The following is an 18,062-nucleotide window of genomic DNA, read 5'->3' on the forward strand; positions in this document are numbered from 1 at the left end:
TCATATTTTGGCTCTCGTGGACTTGTTTTCATTTTCTTCAGCTTCAGTTTGAATTTGCATATGAGCAATTGATGGTCTGTTCCACAGTCTTCCCCTGGCCTTGTTTTGAATGTTGATATGGAGCTTTTCCATCCTCTCTTTCCTCAGATGTATTCAGGTTGATTTCTATGTATTCCATCTGGTGAGGTCCATGTGTTTAGTCATCACTTATGCTGTTTAAATAAGGTATTTGAAATGAAAAGATCATTGGTTTTGTAGAAATCTGTCATGCGTTCTATAATTGAACCATATTTAAAATAAACAGAAAATGGTTTAGGGAGAGGACTAGAAATCTGTCTTGTCTGTGGCCACTTGAAGGGCAGCTGACCATCCAAAAGAAAAGATTCAGGGAGGCCTTTAATAGCTAATAAATTTTAGCATATAAAAAGCAGACCCACTTATAAAAACTAAGTCATTTTTTTTTAGATCATAGTTTTCCATTTTTATTTCCATGAAATGTATGGACACCATAAAGCCATTCTCAATCCAGTGGCTTGTCATATGGAAGAGAGTGGCATTTTGTGTGTGCGTGGAGTATAGTTCCAATTTAATGTATTTTATCTCAGCTTAGATCTCTTTCTCAGTAGTTATTCCGAGAAGTGTGACCACCATGATGAGTGGCTTCAAATACCTGAAGGGCTGTCAAACCGAAGTGAGAACAAACTTACGCTCAGCTACGTTTCAGAATAAAATTATATATGGTTTTCATAACAAAATAAGGATTTTCTAAGAATGAAAGGTGTGTGAAATGAATAGCATCTCAAGGAACAGAACAAATTTCCATCACTGGGGAAGTTCATATATTTGCTGGATGACCCTGATGCATATTATAAAGGAGAGCTATCAGAAAGATATTTAGGCTGCATAACCTTTGAAATGTCTTCTATTGAAAGATCTGTAAGAATCAATTAATGCATACATTACCATGTACATATATATATATATATGCAATATTCATATCACATAGAAATTCTATTAAGTGCCAACATTTGACCTTTATAATTCTGTTTGCCAGAGAATCCAGGAACTAGAAGCCACTTTGTACAATGCTCTGCAGCAAGAAACTGTCATCAAGTTTGGTGAACTACTAAGTGAAAAGCAGCAAGAGGAGCTAAGAACAGCGGTAGAAAAGTTACGGCGGCAGATGCTGAGAAAGAGCAGAGAATACGACTGTCAGATTCTTCAGGAGCGAATGGAACTCTTACAGCAAGCCCATCAGGTGAGAACTGAGTCATTATGTCTGCATAGGGTTGTTGTTGTTGTTAACTACATAGGGTTAGTGCTAAGTAAATTGGACTTAGCACAACATACTAAGTACAATGTACCAACATCTCCTGGAGAACGTGTGATATATTGTATGCTCTTTTGGAGAATAAAATAAATAACATTTGTTTTGCTTCTTCACCAATAACCTTCACTCAGATACAAGATGAAAATTTTGTGATGACTCCATCTTGAGAATGCTGGTGTTTCAGAGACATATTGCATATTGTAGAGCTACCTTGTGATGAAATTACCTTCAATCTCATAGAACTTAAGTATCATCCATATTCAGGGAAGCAGGCTTCTTTCCAGGGAAGAAGTAATGATTCCTTTTGATTACTCATCCCAGTCGATAGATAACCTAGTCTAATAAAAAACTTGAATAGGGTAAACAAGAACAAAAGCCTTTTTCTTTATCTCTAGGATGAATAGCAACAGCTACAAAGGCTGGAAATTGCTGTTTACTTACTATGTCTATAATTAAACTAAGGTCTGTTCTTACATCATTTCAAGTTAACCTTCACAATAGCCTTATGGAATAAGTATTCTTATTATCCCAGTTTTGGAGATAATGATAATGAGGATATGAATGCCTAAGTGATTTGTCCAGGAAGACACAGATAGTAAGTAACAGAGCCAGGATTACAACCCAGGTCTTCCTGACTCCAAAGCCACACTGCCATATGTCGCTAGGGTCATCTATGACTTTTGTGATTCAGTTAGATCAGGAAGGCTCAAAACAGACACCCAATATTAATTTTTAGCCATTTGAAAAATGTTATCATGCCATAGCTTGATAGGTGAGGACTTAACCCTAGTCAAAAGGCAATTCCCTAAGAGTTTCAGAATTAAAATTGTCAGAGTGTAGTATTTGGTCCTCAAAAGTTATAAGAAGCAACTAATACAAACTTCAGATGGGCTATACAAGAGTTACTGATCAGGTGATATCAGAGACCAAATGAGTAGAAAAGGAACAGGGGTTATTTAAGAACACCGCTAAGAACGTTCATGAGAAACGTGATAACGTGCTTCAGATGCATCCAAGAGGTTTTTGGGTTTCCACAGGTGAACAGATCATCAGAGTTAGCAGGGAACTTTGAGGCAGTTTGTCTCAGAGATGCCAATGTATGCTTTTTTATATTAACAACCATTTGGAATCCAGCACGAAACTTCAGATTTTTATCCCATGGAAAGAATTGTTAAGGTCTCTAATGATAGTCTCTCTGGACTCCCGGTATGGTGCTGTAGGATCAGCACTGGACAATGAATCACAAGGTTGATCATTCAAACCTTCTAGCTGGTGTTTGGAAATTCTATAGGGTTGCTATGAGTTGGAACTGACTTGACAGCACTTAACAACAACAACAAGGGTAGTTTCTATGGCATCATTTCATTACTTCAGGGACCCTTTTCTTCTATCAGAGGTTGAAAGTAACTCTCTACAAAAAGTTATTTTGCTGAAATAGTGCTTACTAGTTTATCTCAGCAAACTGGGAGTCATGTTATGACACCACGGAAGTGTTTCCTTCTTAGATGAGCACAGAATTATCTCAATTTATTTATGCTTAAAGCCTTGTTAGCACTTCTGAGTCTCTCTTTAACTAGTTAACTAAGGCGTATCACTCCTAAAGGTCTTGGTACTGTTTGTTGGGTTGTTTTGTTGTGTTTTAAGATATTCAGTCTGAGTTGATAGGCATATGATATTTCCAAACCTCTCTGAGTTCTACTGACATTGTCTCTGTCACAAACAAATATTCATTAAAATATTCTTTATCTCAGTTCTCTCTTTTGCATCCCCCTGCCTTTTCATTCAGTGGCTTAATTTGATAGAATTATTCCAGAAGGCACTGACTTCTGGAATATGTTTGTTGCTATTGTTTAAGTGCCATGGAGTTGGTTCCAACTTATAGCAACCCTGTGTAGGGTTTCCGAGGAGGGGCTGGTGGTTTTGAACCATTGACCTTGTGGCTAGTAGTCTTGTACTTATCCTACAGTGCCACATTCTAGAGCATATCACTAACCAGTAGACATTTTTATTTATATGGCTCCGAATAAACTCAAATGAAACATAAATATGCATTTTTATCCGTACCTCCCTCCTCCCTTCCTGCCTTCTTATTTTTATGGGCCATCACTTCACATCCAATTTATAGTAATCCTAATCACTTAAAGCCAGAAACACTGGCGTCTTCTGACTTTACCCTCCAATAGTTAATGTAGCGCCATGTCCAGCTGGCATTTTTCCTAAATTACTTTTGAAATGGGTCTATCCTATGTTCACGTGTCACCCTAAAAATGCTCAGGATCCCTTATTACTACAGTGGCTTCCAGTGCTGCCAAATGTTGTCTGAGGAAACTCGACCTCATCGTCTACACATTCATTCAATGAAACACTTCAATGCCGTTTCCTGTGTGTTTCATTCCATGCTGAACATACAGAACTCATCAATAGATCCTGCCTCACAATGCTTAGGATCCAATGAAGACAAAGAAGACAAATTATGACATAATTCCATATGTGGAACAAGAAAAGCATATAGAGTGTACTGTTGGGAAGCAGTTGTGGGATAAACTTCACCTGTCCTGTTTTTGGTTGTCATGCAGACCATTACAGATTTATCTCCTCTTTCTTCATGTTATATTTCTGCTCAAAAGCTTCATTTCTAGTTAAGACCTTTGTAGGTCTCTTCAGGCCCTTCATCATTACTGCTGTTCTTAGGTGCCATCGAGTTGTTTCCAACTCATAGTGTCCCTATGAGCAACAGAATGAAATTGCCCAGTCCTGTGCTAATGTCAAAACCGTTGTTATACTTGAGGACATTGCTGCTGTCTCTGTGCCAATACAATTCCTTGGGAATCTTCCACTTTTATGCGGACACTTCAGTTTACCAAGTATGATGTCCATCTCCAAGGACAGGTCTCTCCTAATAATGTCCAAAGTATGAGAGAGGGAGTCTGGCCATCCTGGCTTCCAAGGAGCATTCTGGTTGTACTTCTTACAACACAGATTTGTTTGTTCCTTTGGAAGTCCATGGTACTTTTAATATACTCCTCCAACACCGTAACTCAATTGCATCAGCTCTTCTATAGTCCTCTTTATCCATTATCCAACTTTCATATGTATATGAGGCTATTGAAAATGCCATGCTAGGGTCAGTGATATCTGCACACTTGACCACTTTAAAGAAGTCTTGTGCAGCAGATCTGTCTAATGCAATATGGTGTTCAATTTTTTGACTACTGTTGTATGAGTGTTGATGGTGGATCCAAGCAAAATGAAGTCTCTGACAACTTCAATCTTTTCTCCATTTATCATGATATTATTTATTGATCCAGTGGTGAGGATTTTTGTTTTCTTTACATTGTGCTACAACCCATACTGAAGGCTGTGGTCTTTGATCATCACCAGTAAATATTTCATGTCCTCTTTGCTTTTAGCAAGCAAGGTTGTAACATCTGCATATCACAGGTTGTTAATGAGCCATCTTCCAATCCTGATGTGGTGTTCTTCATATAATCCAGCTTCTCAGATTATTTGCTCAGTGTACAGATAGAATAAGTATGCTGAAAGAATACAACCCTAGTGCACACCTTTCCTACCTTTAAACCATTCAATGTTCTCTTATTCTGTTTGAATGCATGCCTCTTGAATAGCTTCCTCATGAGCACAATTAAGTGTTCTGGAATGTTCATTCTCTGCAATAATGTCCATAGATTGTCATGATCCACACGTAATAAGCCTTTGCGTAGTCAATAAAACACAGGTAAACATCTGTTTGGCATTCTCTGCTATCAGCCAAGATCCATCATATGTCAGCAATGATAGCCCTTGTCTGTCTGAATCTGGCTTGAACCTCTGTCAGTTCCCTGTAATGTACTGTTCTAGCAGTTTTTGAATTATCTTTAGCAACATTTTACTGGCATGTGCTATTAATGATATCCTCAGATGATTTCCACATTCCTTTGGGTCGCCTCTCTTTGGTATGAGCACATCTCTTACAATCTGTTGGTTAGGTAGCTGTCTTCCAAATTTGTTGGCGTAGATGAGTGAGTGACTCCAGAGCTGCCGCATCCCATTGGGTCACCTCTCTTTGGAATGGGCACAAATATGGATCTCTTCCACTCAGTCGGCCAGATAGTTGTCTTCCAAATTTCTAGGCAGAGATGAGTGAGTGCCTCCTGTGCCGCCTCACTTTCTTGAAAGATTTCAATTTTTATTTCATAAATTCCTGGTGCCTTGTTCTTTGCCAATTCCTTCAATGCACCTTAGACTTCCTCCTTCAGTATCATTGGCTCTTGATCATGTGCTACCTCTTGAAATGGTTGAACATGAACCATTTGCACTTTTAATTGTCATCTTTCATTCTGGTATTGTACTGTAGGTTAATGCGCTGGACTGCAAGGTCTGTTTGAACTGCAAGGTCAGTAGTTCAAGATCACCAGCAGCTCCTCAGAAACCCTATACAGGGTCACTATGAGTCAGAAACATCTCGACAGCACTTAACAACCACCATCAAATCTCATTAGAACTGGTGTGACAGCTTAGGGAGCACAGTGACTCTACAGGATAAACACTGGACTGCAGATCACAAAGTCTGTGTTCAAAACCACTAGCCAGTCCACAGGAGAAAGGTAAGGCTTTCTGCTCCCACAAAGATTTACGGGCATGGAACCCTATACAGGGTCACTATGAGTCAGAATCAACTCGACAGCACTTTTAAGCCATAGATACTGCTAAACAGGCTACAATACACCTCACAGAGAAGAAATATCTACCCCAAAATGCCAATAGTTGGGAGACTGAGGTTTGTGCAGGAAAGATGGTGTGCTTTGAAGAGATTGAGATTCTGAACCACCGACTTTACAGTTTAAACACACCTTCCAGTGCAGTACTTATACTGCAGTGCCACACCAGGAAGCAAGTATTCTATTGAGCAAATCATCAATGTGTTAAATTATTGTATTACATACTCCACAGTCAGATCTGTGCTTATTGGGCACCTCCTTATTCATTCAGGACTCTGCTAGATATAATTGATGTGAAACATCAATTAGTTTCTAATCTCAGTGAGCTATCAGATTCAGATTGACAGACAAGATTAAAAACACAGGGAATAATAAAATGAGGTAAAAAATGGGCACATTGGCAAAAACAATGTACAACTGCATCACCAGTTTCTAATATTTAAAGAGATTTGAGCATGTTAACTCCCCTACTGACACTGAGTAGATTCTGACTCATAGTGACCTCACAGTGACCTTTCAGAGGAGAGCTGCTCCCTAAGGTTTCCGAGGCTTTAATCTTAAAAGTAGACTGCTTTCAATTGCTATCAAATACACCACGTCATCAACTCTTATCAGGACTTTTGGTAGTTTTGAATGGTTCTCCCTGCTTCTAATCTTGTCCGACCTACATCTATGAACAGCAGTTAGTGTGAACTCCTAAAAGATAAACTCATCAAAACAGTACTGAGTTTTAAGGGGATGGGGAAGCAGAAGAGGAAAGAGTTAGCTTGCTTTTTAAGACCCTATATCACCTGGCCCTATCTTGTCTGTCTGTCTCACCTCCGATCATCCTCACTCTCTATATTCCTGTGGTACTGCCCTCTTTTCTCTAATCTTTGAAGATTTCAAACTTAGTCTCATTATTGGGACTAAGTCTTTGCTATCCCTGTTTTTCAGAACACTTTGCCAAGATCTTTGTGTGACTGCTTTCTTCTTATCATTTGCACTACATAGGTATCTTCAGAGAGATCTTTTTTTCATTAAAGTAAAGAATTCTACTCCCAAATACACATTTATATTTTTCTGTGGTCTTTCCACATCTCACATGAAGCTTAAGGACAATGGGGTGGGGACTATATCTCTTTCTTGGGGAAAGGATAGGTCTAGATAGAAGCGCAGCAAATTTTTGTAAAAATTATAATCAGTGACAGTGATTTTCCATTTAAAACATGCAACTGTCTTCTAGGTAAAGAAAAATATATCCACATAAAACTGACTTAGGGGAGTACTTTGGCTCTATACAATAAACACTGGACTGTGACCCACAAGGTTGCAGTTCAAGCCCACCTGTCACTCCTCAGGAGAAAGATGAGGCTTTCTGCACCGACAATGATTCTGAAAGCATTGGAAATCCTATACAGGGTTGCTGTAAGTCAGAACTGACTCCACGACACTTAATAACAATAATCCCTGATTTATGATGAACCACACTTAGAACTGTCTACTTTGTTTCTGGTTTTGTATCTCTTATCATGAATAATTTATGTGAATATTACATCCAATGTTGCAGCACATATTTGCGCATGTTATCATTCTTAGATATTCCATGTTTACTTTCAAAAAATTGTTGCATAGCAGACTCTGGCCTGGTCTACAGTGCAATTGATGTCAATTTTGGGAGACATAATGAAGATAGGAAAGCTAGGCAATGTTCAACTCAGTACACAGTCAAATTGTACATAAGCTCCAAAGTCATTACCTGGTGATGCACAGGACATCCTCCTCCCATGTTGTTGTTGTTAAGTGCCTTCAAGCCAGTTCTGACCCAGAGCAATGCTGTATTGGGTTTCCGAAGAGCAGCTGGTGGATTTTTACCACCACCTTATGGTTCAAACTGACATTGCATTCCTCCTGCAGTACCACACCAGGATTCCTCTCCTCGCATAGATGATCTAAATTAAAATGTGAACATGTTGTATCTACCTCCCAATTCAGTAGCTGTGATTCAGACTGTAGATCAAGGTATAATCATGACCTTTAAGGCATACTACCTATGGACTACATTTGCTCATGCAATAACTGTAATAGATGGTAGTACAGTAGTAATATTACATGATTTATTGAAGAATTTACAATATTCTTCAGTCTTTCCAGAATATTTTATCTTCTTGAGAAAATATCTACAGGAGATATGGGGAAGAAAAGTTGCTAAGTTATGTGAAAACTCTCCAAGTGTTTGAGCAGGATAATATGATGAATGAGATTGTTGAGAAAAATTGTCCATATAAGATGAGCACTGAATTTAGAACTTGATACCACCAATGTGGAATAGCTCATAGATCACAAAGAAGGGGATTGATAGATCAGGATTTACTGCATTTTTAAGTGGAAAGAAATGCTGAAGAAGAAAGAAATCATGAGGAAAATGAAGGAGAGAAGTTGTTAAAATACTTTACAGTGAAAGGAGTAGCTGAAGTTTTTCCTAAACTAAAGCAGAGACTTCAGTTGCTTGAAAACTTGGAAACAGGTTTTTATTATTTCACTAAAGTCAATTGGCTTCAGGAAAATATGTTACCATAAAATAAAGAGAAGAGGACAAGGACCACCCAGACACATTGTACCAATATTCTAACTAGAAACACAATCTCCTTTCCCAGAGATAATATAGATGATCCAGAACCTGCTAGAACTGATAAATTGCCAGGATCATCCAACTGTTCTTCATTGTCGGATCATAAATTTTTATGATTTGTTGTTTTTATGTATTTGCATATTAAGATATATCTGTAAGTTTATATATAAAATGTCAACCATCCCAAAACAAATAAAGATCAAATTTATAGAGGTTGATAACAAAAGAACATAATGAAGAAAAACATTTTTTTGGTGAGGTATCAAACTTATTTGGAGTCATGGTGTGATGCTGTAGGATCAGCACTGTACTACAAGCCACAAGCCTGGTAGTTCAAACTCATCAGCCACTTCTCGGAAACAGGGTCACTATGAGTCAGAACCGACTCCACAGCAGTTAACAACAGCATCCAACTTATTCATGTCAGAACCTACTTAATGGTGGAGTCATTAGCATGGAAGCTTATCATAAGTCAGGGGCTACCTGTATGTGATGTTTCCATCTGATGGTACGAATGTTAATGTTTTTAATGGAAAGTTTTGTGTTCCAGGTTAGTGAATGATTTTTTGTACACTAATGCTGTCTTGTTTTTCTTCCTTTCTTTAGAGAATTAGAGACTTAGAAGATAAAACAGACATCCAGAAAAGACAAATAAAGGACTTAGAGGAAAAGGTATGTGCTAAGTTGAATAGTTATGTTAATCTTTATATCTGTTTTATCAGAATATAATATTGATTTTGCTGAATGTGTTTCTTTCTGTGTTCACAGTTGTGTGTCTTACTTATCCCTTTGTAGTTACATAAATTCACAATTCACGGTTAGTCAGGTACCTGGATTCTGATCATAGATTTGCCATCCGGACTTGGTTCTTTTGCCCTCTGTATTGATTTTTCTTTTCTATACGTGTTTTATTGCCTCATTTCCCCTTCCTCATTTTCATTTCATTCCCAAAGGTTTCTTTTTTTTTCTTTTATCTTACTCTATACGACGCTTTCCTTTTTAAAACCTTTTTAGTACCATTAAAAAAAATTCCTTCCTGTTATGATTCACAAAAGCTGTTTCTTCCTGTGCTTTTGTGAAAAGCACTAAACACTTACTCCAGTTTCACCTGAGAAGTAATTTCATGGCACATTGTAATTATGTAATTGTTGTCTCCAGTTATTTCTCCAGTGGTCTGAAAGAATAACTTGCTTTTTTCAAGTCATGCAACAAACTTTTTGGATATACCGTTGTTGTGTGCCATCTAACAGAGCAATTCTAAAATAATAATTATTAAAGGGGACTTTTGGAATTGTTGGAGAAAGGTGCCAAGATCAGACAGGGGTAAACATCCTGCAATGAGCTGAACAGTCTTACACAACAAGGAATTATCATTTCCAGGATGCTGGGAGCACCATGTTACGAAACACAGCAAGAATGGCAAAAGAGTTTTCTCTGGAATCCCTGTCTAATTGACTGAAAGGAGTTACCCGAATCACCATGTTGAAAATACATGTAACTGTTTTGCAGTATCTTCCGTAGACATCCAAAAAGAAAACAGGAAACCATTTGTCATTTTCAGAATTTGATTCCATAGTTATCCATCTATATGACATTAGAAGAAGTTGGTGAGATCCACTAGGCAGCTCCTGAGGGAGCGTCTTATACAGGCTGGATTTGTAGGTACTTATTTGACCCTGGATAAGTGACTTCATCCTTTATGCCTAAGCTACATCTATAAAATAAGAAAGATAACACTTGTCTTCACCGGCTCTCATTGCTTCCATAGAGTAACAAATGAGATCACTTCTGTGAAAATTAGGAAACATCAAATCTGAGTCAAATTAAAGAGTGTAATTTAAACTCTTTTCAACTCTAAAGGACAATTCTACTGAGAAATACTAAGTTTAGATTTCCTTCATTTCAGAAGTGTGCTACTCCCTTGTGCGGTATTGAATGGGTCATAAACAATAAACTATGGACTGAGCCTCATTTCCCAGTATTTGTCAGGGAGACAGATCCACAGAAGGCAGGTCTTGCTACCACGGCTTCCTTTGTTGTTGAAGGACACACCTCATGTTTTACATTTTCCATATTTTTGAGGCCAACTCATGGTGCCAGCCACTCTCTGCTCATTCATTCAGCAACCCAATTCAGAGAGGAAATCTACAGTTAAGGCAGTTGTTGTTGTTGTTGTCAGGTGCCATCGAGTCAGAACCGACTCATAGCCTCGCCATGCACAGCAGAATGAAACAATGTCCGATCCTGGACCAACCTCACTACCACTGCCACACTTGACGCCATCAATGATGCCACCTGGCTGATCCATCTCGTTGGGGGTCTTCCTCTTTTTCTCTGACCCTCCACCTTACCCAGCATGACATCCTTCTCCAGCAACTGTTCTCTCCGGACAATGTGTCCAAAGTAGGAGAGATGAAGCTTAGCCATCTTGGTCTCCAAGGAGCACTCTGGTTGTACTTCTTCCAAAACAGATCTATTGGTTCTTTTGGCAGTCCACGGCACTTTCAGTATTCTCCTCCAACACCACAATTCAAAGGCATCAATTCTTCTACGATCTTCCTTATTCACTGTCCAGCTTTTGCATCCATATGAGGTTATTGAAAATACCATGGCTTGGGTCAGGTGCACCTTAGTCCTCAAGCTGACATCTCTGCTCTTCAGTACTTTACAAAGTTCCTGTGAAGCAGATTTGCCCAATGCAATACGTCGTCTGATCTCTTGACCGCTGCTTCCGCGAGTGTTGACAGTTGATCCAAGAAGAATGAAGCCCTTGACAACTTCAATCTCTTCTCCATTGATAAGAATGCTGTTTATTGGTCCAGTGGTGAGGATTTTTGTTTTCTTAACATTGATATGTAATCCATATTGAAGGCTGTGCTCTGTGATCTTCATAAGTATATGTTGCAAGTCCTTTTCACTTTCAGCAAGCAAGATTGTATCATCAGCATATCGCAGATTGTTAATGAGTCTTCCACCAATCCTGATGCCACGTTTTTCTTCATAGAACCCAGCTTCTCGTATTATTTGCTCAACATACAAATTAAACAAGTATGGTGAAAGAACACAACCCTGTCGCACACCTTTCCCAATTTTAAAACATTCAGTGTTCCCATGCTCTGTTCGAACAACTGCCTCTTGGTCTAGGTACAGATTTCTCAGTTAGGCCCCAGAAAATTGATGATGCTGTTCAGACCCCATTCAACGGAAGATAAAAACAAAAAGAGTGTTTTTTAAAGGAGTATCAATGAATATCACCAGAGAATGAGGGGGAAAAATAGTTTCTACTCTCCAGAATAATAGAATAGTTACCAATACAAGGCACCATGTTTATAATCTGTTTATACAATTCAGCCATTGTGACCCAAGAGCCCAATAAGCAGCAACATTAATGAAAATATGCAAATAACATGCCCAATATAAGAATGTCATTCATGGCCCTTAATCAGCACTATAATATACAACAGAATGTTATTGAGATGTGAAAACCAGGCGAGAAAAAACTTACCGATTCATTCAGTATAAATCCACAAGGAAATAATATTTTAAAAAACTGATCTTACCTGTGGCCTGGATAATAATTAGTGTGCATTTGGTTATACCATTACTCCAAAGTATGTGTCTGTCTGTCCAGTTAAATAATGTCTTCTCTAGTGAAGACTCTTTGATGAAGAGAGACAAATTGGACTCCATTTAAACTTCCACAAGCCAATGAGGAGACATCAATCTCAGAAGCATGATAAATTAGAACAACATCATGCATTCATCTTCTGAAGTGTCCAGTGATATGGAAACATAGTTCATGTCATTAGAATGGCCAGGCCTGCTCAGTAATCCATGGCAGATCCAATGTATACCTGTTTCCTATTGCCATTACTAATAGTGTGTTCTTTCCCTCTCAGACATGTACCACTATGAATAATTAATCCTGTTAACCCTCCATATTAATATTCTCCCTTCTTTGCCTTCATCCTAAAGCCTGTTCCATTGCCAAAACAATAATAGCATTGAGTAATTAAGTACACACTCTGATCACATTTTGTGATTTTTGAAATATCCTTCCACACATGAAATTGTGTGAATTTAGAATACAGATTTATCGCTCTGGGCTTATTATTGTCAACTATAAAAGTAGCTATTTAGACCAATTATCTACAAGAACCTCCTGGCAATTGTAAAATGCATGACTCAATGCTAGTCAAACACCAGGTATTTACTGCATTGCTTTTCCTGAATAGAAATGTATGGTAGTTATTGTTATAAACAAAATGATAGTTGGTGATGTCGGTGAGAAATGATCAGACTTGATCAGTGTGGGAAAGGTGAAGCTTTTTTACTACCTGAATGGCCCTCCAGAAATCTAGATTTACATAATCTTCTTCTTTTTCTTCTGCAGTTTCTGTTTCTATTCTTGTTCTTCTCTCTTGCCTTTATTCTATGGCCTTGATGTCAAGGTGCCTCTTAAAGGTAAGATGCCATTTATTTCTCAAAGTGTGGTTCTGAAAGGTATTTGAGAAGGATGATGCATATTGTTACCATATCTATGTTTGGGGGAAAAGAAAAAACTACAAACAAACCTTGATTGGGTTTGTTGAAATGTCCTAAACTACTAAACAGATGCAATCAATTTAAGTAATTATTGAAAACATAAGTAACTGTGAAGTATATAGAACTCTGGTAGCATAGTGGTAACAAATCGGGCTTCGAGCCACAAGTTCAGCAGTTTGAAACTACCAGCTGTTACACAGGAGAAAGATGAGGCTTTCTGCTCCTGTAAAGATGTACAGCCTCAGAAACCCTGTACAGGGTCGCTATGAGTCAGAAGCAATTCCACGGCACATAACCACCACCACCATATGCAGCATAAAGAGTAATTGGGCTTAGTCTTCATTTTTATTCCTACCTTAGTAAAACCTTTAAAAGCCAAGACCTGTGTAAAGCAGACACCTGTTAGAGAAGGAAAATTCAAATATTTTCCACTTATAGAGAACATTAGAAAAGTGTTAAAGCTGCACCCTGTCAAAGGCAGAAAACTTGTGATACGCAGAAAGACAAGTGGTCTGGTTGCATCCCACCTCTCACAGGTGCCACTGAAGTAGCTATAACAATTTGGGGAGGTCACAGTGTCTTAGGATGTCAGTGTTGGCATCTTCATCTTCTGTCACAAAGAGTTCTGTCTACGGCTGAGAAATGAAAACATAGGACTATATCTGTGATAACCTTCCGACTTGAAAATTCTGTGACTCTAACAAGCTAATAATGACAGCTCTTTTTTAAAAATGTCATCCTTTCTTCCCTTCTCTTTTCATCAGAACTCAGGAAAGCAGGCTATTAAATGAACATGGGCCTTTGCTTTTTCTAAATTATATTCAACATCAAGTTAGAAGAAAAAAGGTATTATTATTATGAAATTACCAAGTCCACATGTCCTAAATACACAGATAAGGAACCTAGGACAGGTTCTTTCCCAATACTATTAAAAATTCATTGCCTAAGGCCTTACCGTAGACTCAGTGAGTCAGATTGCTAGACACGGAAGTAAAAGAGGTGGAGGACAGAAAGTAGTCTATATTTTTAACTAACTAGCATGCCAAGTGATTCTGATATCTAGTCAGCAGTAGAAACCATGTATCTCAATAGCATTATTTAAAATGGGAAAAGTCTAGCTGCTATTCGAAATCTGTTTGTCATGGTCTGTGCAGGATCACATGCAATTTAACATTTTGAAAAATAGAAATGGACACCCAGTTCTCTCCGTGGGTATCAGCGCTATTCTGTGAATGTGGAAAAGACAAGCCAAATGCCTTAGTCCAGCCTGATACAAAGAAAGAACTAAGCAGATACGCACAGAATGTTTGTGTCCTTATATAGCCCTCTGGCTTTATTCCTTCTTACAAAAGAACTTCTCAGACTGACAAGTATCCTTTGGCCAGAAGAATACGAGTGTCTGGTCTTGCCGCACCTAAAGGAGAAGACTGAATTTCTTAAATGGACCAAAAGTATTTTTAATGAAATTGTATAAGATTCTCTAAGAAAGAATCAAAGTGACCAGAGGATCAGAAAACAAACAACCTTCATTCTTGAAAGAAAGAAAGAAACACGATAAATAAAGTTCAGTGACAAGTACTACACAGAGCACTGTTACTCCATAGGAAAATCACTGGACTGAGAACCAGAAAGTCAGTGGTTCAAGCCCACGCGTTGCTCTGAGGGAGAAAGATGAAGCTTTCTGTTCTGCCAAAAAGAATATTGAAAACCTCAAAAACCCTATACAAGGTAGCTTGAGTTGAAACCGACGCCATAGCACTTAACAACAGAAATGGTGATTTAAAACAGAAAGGTTAATCTCATAAAGGCCAGCTAGAAAATGAATAAATTTGAATATTAACATCAACAATGTTGTTATTAAGTGCCGCTAGTTGGTTCTGACTCATAATGACCCTATATATGTTTTCCGAGGCTGTAAATCTTTGCTGAAGCACAAAGCCTCATTTTTCTCCTGCCGTAACTGGTGGGCTTAAACCACTAACCTTATGGTTCACAGTCCAGTGCTTATCCTACAGAAACCACCGTGAGCCCCAACTATAACCTACACTTATGTGCCAGGTGCTATGACAGAGTTTCAGAAAGTTGTTGGAATAATGGAATGTTTCCACAGATTTTTTGAATGCCCCCTCATACATACTGTTGCCCCTTGAACAATGTAGGGTTAGGTGTTCTGACCTGTTCAATTGAAAATCAGTGTACACCTCACAATTGGTTCTTGTGCAACATGAGTTTGAATTGCATCACAGCCTCACGTTTATGTGGCTTTTTTCCCCCCTGTTGCTACTATGTGAAGTCAAGTATTGCAAATTGATGATTGAAATGCCCTGTGGCACTAATAATCTCGCTATCTGGTTTGTCGCTCTGGTACCTTTTCCCATTCTGTGTAACAATGTAGGGTATGTACAAGATTTGACTTAAGATTTATTTTCACTCCAAGTTAAAACATAATTGATACTTAATAATTGTCTGTTGAATGAAAGAATAAAATGATAGTTAATAATAATATAGTAAAAGTGATGTGAAAATGAATTGAGTATAAAATATTTGCAGGAAAATCTCTGAGTGGTTTAGAATAGTAATTTACACAAATTTGAAGTTAAATGTGCTTTTTAAGTTTTAATCTTGGCTTTGCCATTTACTAGCTATGTGAAGTCCAGCAATTTACTTTATGTTCCATACATTAGGTTCCCTATTCCATAAGATGGTCATAATTACATTACTTGCAACATGAAGTTGTGTTGTGAGAGTTAATTGTGGGGTCCTAGTGAGGTGCTGTATGGTAAACACTGGACTGCTAACTAGAAGTTCGGTGGTTCAAACCCACCAGTCCCTCCTCAGAAATCCTATACTAACTCGATGGCACTTAATAACAATAACAACAACAATTAATGTAAAGAATTTATTGCATTGCCTGGTTTATAGTTAAATAATCAGCAACTTACAGTTAATATAAAAAATAGCTATAACATTTACTGACTTTGCAAGTATATAAATTTTAATTAGAACCTCTAGTGTTAGTAAGTAACCTGTGCCCTAAATCCTTACCAAGTAGTTGCCATTGTGTGGTGCTGTGGGATCTTATCAACCTTGGTTTGTGAACTATAATGTCAGCAGTTCACACCCACCAGCTGCTCCTTGGAAACCCTATACAGGGTCTCTATGGGTCAGAACCTACTTGACAGCACTTAACAACACCACTTCTTGTTGTTAAGTGCCGTTGAGTCAGTTCTGACTAACAGTGATCCTGTAAAGTGTTTCCAAGGAACGGCTTGTGTGTTTGAATCACCAACCTTGCAGTTAGCAATCCAGTATTTATACAACAATGCCACACTGGGACCCTAGACTTAAGGTAATATAAAGGAATAAAAATATTTCTGGGAACTGACTGATGCTATTTATACCCCAAAGCAGATAAGAGAGAGAGAGGAAAAGGCAAAGAAGAAAAATATTGTCAAGTAGGGAAAACTACTCCATGGGAGAAAACTAATACTTGGAAACTCTATACAAGGTTACTATGAGTTTGAATCAATTCTGTAGGAGTGGGTTTGGTTTCTTTGGTTTTATGTTTATTTTATGTACACACACACATACTTTAAAGAGTCTTTTCTATACATTCAAATCAATTCTTTACTTGGGATTAGAGGAATATTATAAATTATCATAAATTCTAAATTTTTATCAATGCTTAGTTGCTTATGTGATAGGCTCTTAACATACATTCATGTATTCACTGGAATTGTTCTTATATGTTGACAAATCTGTTTCCTCTCATAGACACCCTAAGTTGTTGTTGTTAATTGCTGTAAATTGATTGCAACTCTATGTAGAGTTGCCAAGACTGAAAATCCTTGCTGGAGCAGAAAGCCTCATCTCTCTCCCTCAGAGCAGCTGGTGGTTCGAACCACTGATCTTGTGGCTTACAGTCCCAGTGCTTATCCTTCAGAGCCACCACATCCCCTATAGAACAGATTAGAATTGCTCCACATGGTTTCCAGACTGTAAAATTGATGGGAGCAGATCACCAGGTCTTTCTTCCACAAAGCCTCTTTTGAGTTCGAATTGGCAATCTTTTGAGTACCCGCTGAGAGTTTACCCATTGCATCACTACTTAATCCTACTAGCATTATCTTTGTAACTACTTCTTTCAGGCTCACAGTTCAGTAGGTTAGAAACGTGAACTCAATCTGTTTTTCTCAAAGGATCTCTCTCACCTAAGTTCTTTCTCCCTCTTATAATGATAGTTTCCCTAACTTTACAGTCACTTTTGTTCTGAAAAGTACATCCTAGTTTATAAACTCAATCTCATTTTCTCCATTATCCTACCTTAGACTTAAATCAGGTATCCTTCTGGAGGAAGTGAGTCATGTTCCAGCTCTGGAGCCCTCTTATGTTCCTTATTCAAGACCCAGTTCCACGGGAGGGCAAGGGAGGCCAAGAGCTCAAGGGGTACATGTTTCCTATTCCATTGGTGGTGCTTATAACCCTGTCTCTCATGGTCGATGCTGTTTATCTCGATATCACTGACCAGTTCTTGATGTCTTTTCTAAGAGAGGTCACCAAAACCTGGCTTTTCTGGGGGACCTATGTGTGAGTTCTTCAGAAAGCCAAGCGAGACTTGCCCACACCACTGTTCTCTAATTCAGTGAGGACCACCCTGTTCCAGATGCACTCTGGGTCCTATCATGGGTGCTACTCTGCACAGCTGATTGCGGGACCTTTGGGATGAAATATGTGCCAAAGGGATGAGAAGAGTTAGATAGCATTGTCCATACTTCCCCAAACCACCTTCCATTCATTAATTTGCTAGTTATTACGTGACATAGACTCAGTTCCAACTCATAGCAACCATGTGTAGGGT

The 18,062-nt window shown here is 38.3% G+C and overlaps 1 protein-coding gene across 4 annotated transcripts in view; it reads left to right on the forward strand.

Moving 5' to 3' along the window:
• The window catches only part of JAKMIP2 (janus kinase and microtubule interacting protein 2), a 307,935-nt gene that overhangs the window by 285,101 nt on the left and 4,772 nt on the right, over window positions 1-18,062 (forward strand). For 2 of the 4 annotated variants that reach the window (XM_006874499.1, XM_006874498.1), the window contains exons 18-20: window positions 1,055-1,258; window positions 9,266-9,331; window positions 13,053-13,123. In XM_006874499.1, the coding sequence (XP_006874561.1) occupies window positions 1,055-1,258; window positions 9,266-9,331; window positions 13,053-13,103 (321 nt within the window). In that variant the 3' untranslated portion in view covers window positions 13,104-13,123. Of the gene's footprint in view, window positions 1-1,054; window positions 1,259-9,265; window positions 9,332-13,052; window positions 13,124-18,062 lie in introns of those variants that run through there. The other 2 variants (XM_006874496.1, XM_006874497.1) reach the window with 2 other exon arrangements.

This window comes from Chrysochloris asiatica, unplaced genomic scaffold (genome assembly GCF_000296735.1).
Source record: "Chrysochloris asiatica unplaced genomic scaffold, ChrAsi1.0 scaffold00280, whole genome shotgun sequence".
Taxonomy (NCBI): domain Eukaryota; kingdom Metazoa; phylum Chordata; class Mammalia; order Afrosoricida; family Chrysochloridae; genus Chrysochloris; species Chrysochloris asiatica.